We start from the raw sequence: 7,604 nt of genomic DNA, 5'->3' as shown, positions 1-7,604 counted from the left end.
GGGGTATGCAGATATACATCAAATTTTCATTTTTGGGTGAACTATCCCTTTAATGGCCACATCTGTCAAGTAAAGATTTGACCTGTTTCAGGATGATGTATTGGTCAGTAATAGGCGACCACTCACACATAGAGGAGAGTGCGATGGATGGCTCCATGCGTAGAGTGCTATTGGACAAGAACCTTAGGAGACCCACAGGTATGTTTTTGTGTTTTTCAGTGTGATGGGCATGAGCTCTTTCCTTTGAGTCCTCAGCTGTTTTTCTGTGAGTGTGATAAATGAGAGGTTGTTGTTTTGGTTCTTTCTAAAGGGATGAGGTCAAGGTCTGAATGCATTTATGTAGAAGCTTGTTGGTCTCATATCCTGTTTCGGTATATCACAGCACTTTTCTCATTTCCGAGTTTTAGGGAATGTTTTAGATGCAATGCCTTTAGGTAAACCTGCAGGCATGTTCCTCAGGGAAACACTAAGTACCGCTACATTTAACCATGGCCTCCTTTATAGGGGCCAATATTACGCCTCCAGTGCAGCTTTAGGAATCCATCATCTCTAGAAAAGGAACAAAAATGCAACATCCGAGTCTTTAATCAAGAGAGGAAATATAATGAGTCAAGCAATGCTAACTCCAAGAAATATGGGACAAACTTTTGCTGAGTTTATTTCAGGAAGAGCAAAAGGACACAGATCTGAAGCTTTTGTACTGAATATGTCCACCTTGAAGCAAGGGTTCCTTAAAGGTTATTTAATTATTTTAAAAGTTCAATTTAGCACCACATTTACATAAACAGCAAGGTTCTGTTTATACCAGTTTGATGCTATTTAAAAACATTTCGCAGTCCTACTACAGTCTCACATGACCTAGATGAATGAAACTCGTCTTACATGTCTAGAAACACATTACAGTTATGGTTAATAATAACCTATTCTCTTTTCCTGAATAGGCTTATTGTGAGCTGTTGCTTTTGTGTAATGCTTTAGTAATGTAAACCCTGCCAACATGGCTGTGTCAGTGTTTAAATACGGGATGTTTCTTAACATTCTGTGCCAAGATCTTATTATGGAAATAACTCTCTTCCCGTCATTTATCTGTAGGGTTGGCGATTGATTACTTCAGCCAGCGTGTGTATTGGGCTGATGCCGAGCTCTCTGTCATTGGCAGTGTCCGTTTCGATGGCTCAGACCCATTGGTGGTAATCGATGGCAAGCAAGGTGAGAACAGCAGTTAAAAGGGAATCTGATAGTATTTTGCTTTGTTCCTGTATCTTATTTGCCTGAAATCGTTAACCATTGAAATTGTTTTAGAATATTCAGTTTGTCTAATGTCTTTGCCTCATCTCATGCCTGCACAGGAATATCACAACCATACAGAATAGACATTTTTGAGGATTACATTTATGGAACAGGACTGAAAACTGAAGTTTTCAGAATCCACAAATATGGCAAAAAATCAATTGAACTTCTTGACTTGAGTATTGAAAAAACAACAAATGTCCTGATCTCTCATCGTTTCAAGCAGCAGGATGGTAAGAGCACACTTTTTCTCTAAACGTTTTCTATTCAGTGCCTTTTCTTTTCTTGTACAACTTGGAGAATGAAGAAATGGTTCTTTTAGGGGTTATTTTTGTGGATCCTGAGAGAATATTTTTTTTAGATTCAGGCTTGCTGCTTCTACTGGATTTTTTAAAGAAAATTCTTTGTGAAATGTTTTAAAGGTCAGAGTGATATCCTTTGGCAGTTGCATACAGAGTATTTTGAGACTGTTACAGTGTCCTGTTCATATGTCTAAAATGAAAGCAGTAATCCAAGTTCAATTGACTGTGAATCACAACCGTTGTTGTATTTACAGCTAGTTTCTCAAAAAAAAATTTTTTTGTTTGTTTGTTTTTTTTTTTACCTGAGGTGAACATATGGTTTCTTCATTAGTGTTCTGTGCATCTCACTGAGAGAAATAACACTCTTTAAAAATGTTACACCCATTTGATTTGCCTCCTCATGCGTTGCATTTGTGGCTCTCTAATATACTGTCTTCTCAGAAGCTGGCCTCCTCTGTTGTTGGTCTTGGTTGCTCTTTGTTATCTGGTTGTGTTAATGGTCTCACAACCTCAAAAAGATCTTTCTTTTCTGGTGGGTTTGTAGTGAGGGGCAGCTGAGTCAGTCCCCACTGACTCATTAAAGTCAGAGATATAGCCTGGTGGAGAGACTTGTGCACTGCCAGCAAAAGCTAAAAGTTTAGGTTTGATGTCCTCAGCAAAACACTGAAGATTGATACAGATGTTCCCTCATACTGCTGGCGTCTTTAAACCACAGCTTTCAAATCTGCAACTTTTGAGCCGCCAGTTCGACAAGCTGTGTTAAAATTTTTTTTTTTTTTTTTTTTTTTTCTTTCCATTTTGTAGGGAAGTTTTTCAACAACTCTGCGAATAAAATTTAGAACCAAATTTTTCCATATATTTCTTTGTAATTTCCTAGCAATGCACATCTTAAATAATTTCACAATTAAATTGACAACATTTATGAAATGAAAGAAAAAATACCAGAATGGGTAAAAATGTTGCATAAATTTCTCAAATTGTTTTAATATAATTAAATTATATTATTATTTTTATTTGTATTATATCAAAATAATTATGGTAATTATTATTAGTATTAATTCTAATGATTATTCATTGAATATATGTAAATTGACGTTTATCTAAATGTCATTGTACATCCCAAATTCAATTTATGCTTTATCTGTTTTGTATTCAGTGGCCAATCCCTGTCTACGGATGACCTGCGATTTTATGTGCTTGCTCAATCCAACCGGGGCCAGCTGCACCTGTCCAGAGGGGAAGACCTTGGTCAATGGCTCTTGTATTGACCCCATTGTCTCAGGTCTGAAGCCTCACTTTACTGTAGGGCTGCTCACTTTTTTCATGCTTTTGTGGGTACAAAAGAACATGAAGATTCAATGAAAAAACATTTTTTTATTTGTTTCAACATTGTAAAGGTGAGTTGTGCCGACCTGCCTGTGAGAATGGAGGACGTTGCATGGCCAATGAAAAAGGAGACTGGCGCTGTTACTGCTGGCCTAATTTCTCTGGGGAACGTTGTGAAGTCAACCACTGTACAGATTACTGCTTAAACGGAGGCACGTGCACTGGCTCACCTCTTGGTAAGAAACTCTCAAACAGCTTTGTGTAGATTTCAATACATGATTGAAATCTTTGCCTCAGTCTGAGTAATGAAGTATTTGAAATGGTCTTATATTCAGTACTTGTGATCAAATTACATGCATTCTACATGCAACTACTGTGAAATGTTGAGTGCCCGGCAGTTTGATGAGGAGTTCTTCTAAATTAATATTTTAAAGTCATCTGTTAACAAAACTGTGTGGCAGTGTGTGTGTGCTAGTAATAATGGTTATTCTCTAAAATTATTCAAGGCAGCATATGGACTCTTGGTTTGTATGCTAATGTGCAATTGATCTGTTTTAATAAAGAATTCATTTGAAATTGAGTACTTTGTTCCCAAATGTAGAAACTTACAAAGGATTGCTGATGACAAAATCAGTTGAGTGTTTGTGTCTGCACCTCAATTAAAATTAGCCAAGAGTGTCATATTACAGCTTCATCTATCATAATCAATCATCTGACTGATGAGGCATGTAAGAAAGCAATTATACTTAACATCAGAATCCTCTGAAGTTTGATACATTTCTTCATTTTCTCTGGTGATTGTTAATGGTCGAGTGGGGTGCAGTGTTATTAAAAAGAGCATAGTTACTGAGTGAAAGCTTTGCTTATAAGTAGAACTATATATTTTATTGAGGTCATATCATGAGGGAGGCGTATTGTAAAAACTCAAAACTCAACACCGTTTATTGAATCTAAACAAAAACAGCTAATTTACCTCAGATTTTTAATGTTTAGTGATTACATTTAAACACATGCACTACAATGTATGCGGCATGTGGCTCTGCATATCTTTTTAAAGGATCTCAATGCTGTTTATTTTTAACTATATTATACAGTATTTAACTATATCATTCTAATATAGAATAGAATAGAATAGAATAGAGCCATGTCCTACCTTGATTTGTTCAAAAGTGTTTGTAAATTATTATTTCCATTTCCCAGATTGTTATGGTCACCCAGGATTGTTTACACATTAAACTTGTGACCACAATAAAAGAATGTAGTTCTTGCAACAAGAAATCATGATCTTAAGAAACAAAAATGTCATTCCCTAAGCATGGTTTCAAGAGTAATATGTCGTGGCCTTAACATGCAATGACATTCCCACAAGTTTATGTGTTATGGCCAAAATAATGTCCCTTCCTGTCATAATTATATTACTCCATTCCTTTACATAGTGTTTTTTTTGGTTTTGTTTTGTTTTTTATTCAGGCCACTTTTATACTAAACCTTTCGGTTCAAGTTTGTACCGCAGAATGTGGTTCATTTGGTTGGTGTTAGAGCTGTTTTCAGACAGCTTTACATCAGGTGTCAATTTATGGTACTTGTAGACTCCAGTATAGCTCAAAGTATAAATTGCTTCCTGTAAAATTATAACATTTTTCATGGCCTGTACTGAAATTGCCAGCTTTTGCCAACAGCTCACATTCTCTCAACTTTTGTTAGTAAAACCAAAAGGAAAAAACATGAATAAAACACTCACATGGACACATCTGTCTACTCCGCCTTAGGGAAACCTACTTGCCGCTGCGTGACAGGCTTCACTGGCCCTAACTGTGAGAGGCGGGTCTGTGATAATCACTGTCTGAATGGAGGCACGTGTGACGTAAGCCTTGGAAATCAGCCAGTGTGTCGCTGCTTGGCAGAGTACACGGGTGACCGCTGTCTTTATCGTAAGTATTGTAAGAGATTGCTTGTACCAAGCAGAAATGGTCAGCAACTGCATTTTAATTCAATAGGTCAGTGATTCTCTTGGCAGGTGATTACATCTACCACTGTGCCCTTTTAATTGAGTTTTCTCTCCACAGCTGGCAACAGCAACAAAAAAAGGCCCAATGAAAGCAAATATTGTATTTGACTCGAAAGGGCATTTGCTAGTATTTGAACAATCTGTGCCCAAAGAGGTTTTCTAAATGCTGCTGTAACAACCTTGAGGTGTTTCTGTGCTTTGCTGATAAAATATTTGTAGTTATAAAGTCTTTGTTATTATAATTTGTTGCAAAACCATTTAATCTGCGCACCCGTAATACATTTTCAGTGCTGTGCACCCAAGGGGTGACACATTTTCATCTTAGGACCAGTAGATATTTGCTGCGGATAATTAAGTCTCATTAAAGCTTTGTAAAATTCTAATTAAACTTGAGCATAATATGAAAGAAATGTGCCCTCATATCTTAATTAAGGACATATCTTGTGCTTTTTTTTTTTTTCACTTACAGACATCTGTCATCACCACTGCGTCCATTCCCAGGCCTGCACACTGTCCAGCTCCGGACACGTTGAATGCGTGTGCCCGCCTCGCTATGAAGGCATCAAGTGTGATGTCGACAAGTGCCTGCGGTGCCATGGAGCACCATGTATCATTAATGGAGATACAGGAGATGTGGCTTGCAAGTTAGTTGCTTTTAATATCTCTGAAAATGATTTATGTGATGGCAAACATATTTGAAAATAGTTGTTATTTTTACAGTTCAGTTTAGTGGTTGTATTGCATTGTATTATTAAACACTTCGCATTAAAAAATCATTTTCCATCTAAAGCAAATTAAGTACAGAACTAATGTTGTGCAAAAGTATAACTCTATTCAGGATAGTAATTGGTAACATTCAAGTAGCTCATGATACAAAGCCTAATTCATATACTTTATTTATTTGATCAAAAATGCAGTAAAAACAGCAGTAATGTGAAATATTATTCCAATTTCAAATAATTGTTTGCTATTTTAATATTGCAAACATGTTTGAATACAGTCATTGTTTGTACGGTTCTGTTTGGTGATTGTGTTGGCACAGAAAATACACACTTCACCTTTAAAATAATTCTTCATCTAAAGCAAATTTAATTAATTAATCAAAAATGCAGTAAAAACAGTAATAATGCAAAATATTATTACAATTTAAAAAATGTTTTCTATTTTAATATTGCAAGCATATTTAATTAAGTACAGAATTGCTTTTCTGCCATTTATTTCTACACATTCAGCAAAATATAATTCTATTCAGGATAATAAAGTTCCAGCAACTCCGGTGACATTCAAGTAGCTCATAATGATACAAAGTCTATTTTATATAATTCATAATTTTTTTAATCAAAAATACACTAAAAACAGTTATAATGTGAAATATTATTATTACAGTTTTAAATAATTGTTTATTCTTTTAATATTACAAACATGTTCAAATACAGTCATTATTTTTACGGTTAGGTTTGGTGATTGTATTGGCACAGAAATCATTCCTCATCTGAAGCAATTCTGCCATTATTTCTGCACATTCAGCAAAATATAATTCTATTCAGGATAATAAAGTTCCAGCAACTGCGGTGACATTAAAGCAGCTCATAATGATACAAAGCCTAATTTATAGAATTTATTATTTATTAAATTCACACTGAAATGACTCCTTGGTTTATGCAAGAACCACATTTTTAGCTTTTCCAAATTGTTGTCGTTCTGCCAGCTGTACCAGTGGTCGAATCGCCTCCAGCTGCCAGTTGTGTGACGGCTACTGCTATAACGGAGGCACCTGTCATCTGGACCCCGACACCAGCCTACCCTTCTGCCAGTAAGAATGACTAAGTGCCTCCTTTTGTCCACATTCCAATTCTCAGCTATTAGACCCACACAGCGCAAAACCATGGAAGCCTTACCATTCATTTAGAAAAGTTGTACAGATGTCAGAGACTCATAAGTTTCCCATCAATGGGGCCCAAAATTACCTCAGTGGGGGGCTCTACACTGGCACTTAGTTTGACAGACTTATAAAGCACAGAAGAATAATAAGGCCAAGCTCTTGTGTGCCTAAAAGCCTACATTTGGTTAAAAATCTAATTACGTCGAGCCTGAAAGCTATTTCTTTATTATGTTTTTTTTTTATTGTTAATATTATTGTTAATATAATTTGTGGATTTAATCATCAAACCTACTAAATACACCACTGTTCGAAAGTTTGGAGCCAGATTTTTATTTATTTAATTTTTTTTTCTGAAATAAATCTTGCATGCTCACAAAGGCTGCATTTATTTGATCAGATGTCAACATATTCTGTTACACCAAATACACAAAATAATTATCTTTAAAATAGCATCATATGACCCCTTTAATACAGGAATATTGTGACATGTTTTTTCTATTTAAAATAATGTTTTTTATTTTAATGTCTTAAAATGTAATTTATTCCTGTGATGGCAAAGCTGAATTTTCAGCAGCCATTACTCCAGTCATCAGTGTCACATGATCCCTCACAAATCATTCTGATATTGAATTGATGAATAGGAATCTTAATAGCATTTATTTGAAATAGTAAGACATTCATAATGTTACAAAAGATTCTGTCACTTATGATCAATTTATTGTGTTCATGCTGAATGCAAATAATAAAAAAAAAAAAAAACTGACCCCAAACTTTTGATAATATATAGAATAATTGT

The 7,604-nt window shown here is 35.3% G+C and overlaps 1 protein-coding gene across 1 annotated transcript in view; it reads left to right on the top strand.

Moving 5' to 3' along the window:
• Nucleotides 1-7,604, top strand: part of LOC107660661 (low-density lipoprotein receptor-related protein 1B-like) — a 249,544-nt gene that overhangs the window by 232,731 nt on the left and 9,209 nt on the right. The window contains exons 80-87 of the mRNA XM_016450048.1: nt 92-198; nt 1,093-1,209; nt 1,350-1,523; nt 2,749-2,874; nt 2,990-3,154; nt 4,688-4,849; nt 5,396-5,570; nt 6,635-6,739. Of these exons, the coding sequence (XP_016305534.1) occupies nt 92-198; nt 1,093-1,209; nt 1,350-1,523; nt 2,749-2,874; nt 2,990-3,154; nt 4,688-4,849; nt 5,396-5,570; nt 6,635-6,739 (1,131 nt within the window). The remainder of the gene's footprint in view (nt 1-91; nt 199-1,092; nt 1,210-1,349; nt 1,524-2,748; nt 2,875-2,989; nt 3,155-4,687; nt 4,850-5,395; nt 5,571-6,634; nt 6,740-7,604) is intronic.

The sequence above is a fragment of the Sinocyclocheilus anshuiensis genome, unplaced genomic scaffold, assembly GCF_001515605.1.
Source record: "Sinocyclocheilus anshuiensis isolate Anshui unplaced genomic scaffold, SAMN03320099.WGS_v1.1 scaffold627, whole genome shotgun sequence".
NCBI classification, from domain to species: domain Eukaryota; kingdom Metazoa; phylum Chordata; class Actinopteri; order Cypriniformes; family Cyprinidae; genus Sinocyclocheilus; species Sinocyclocheilus anshuiensis.
This window is presented reverse-complemented; position numbering and strand designations above follow the sequence as displayed.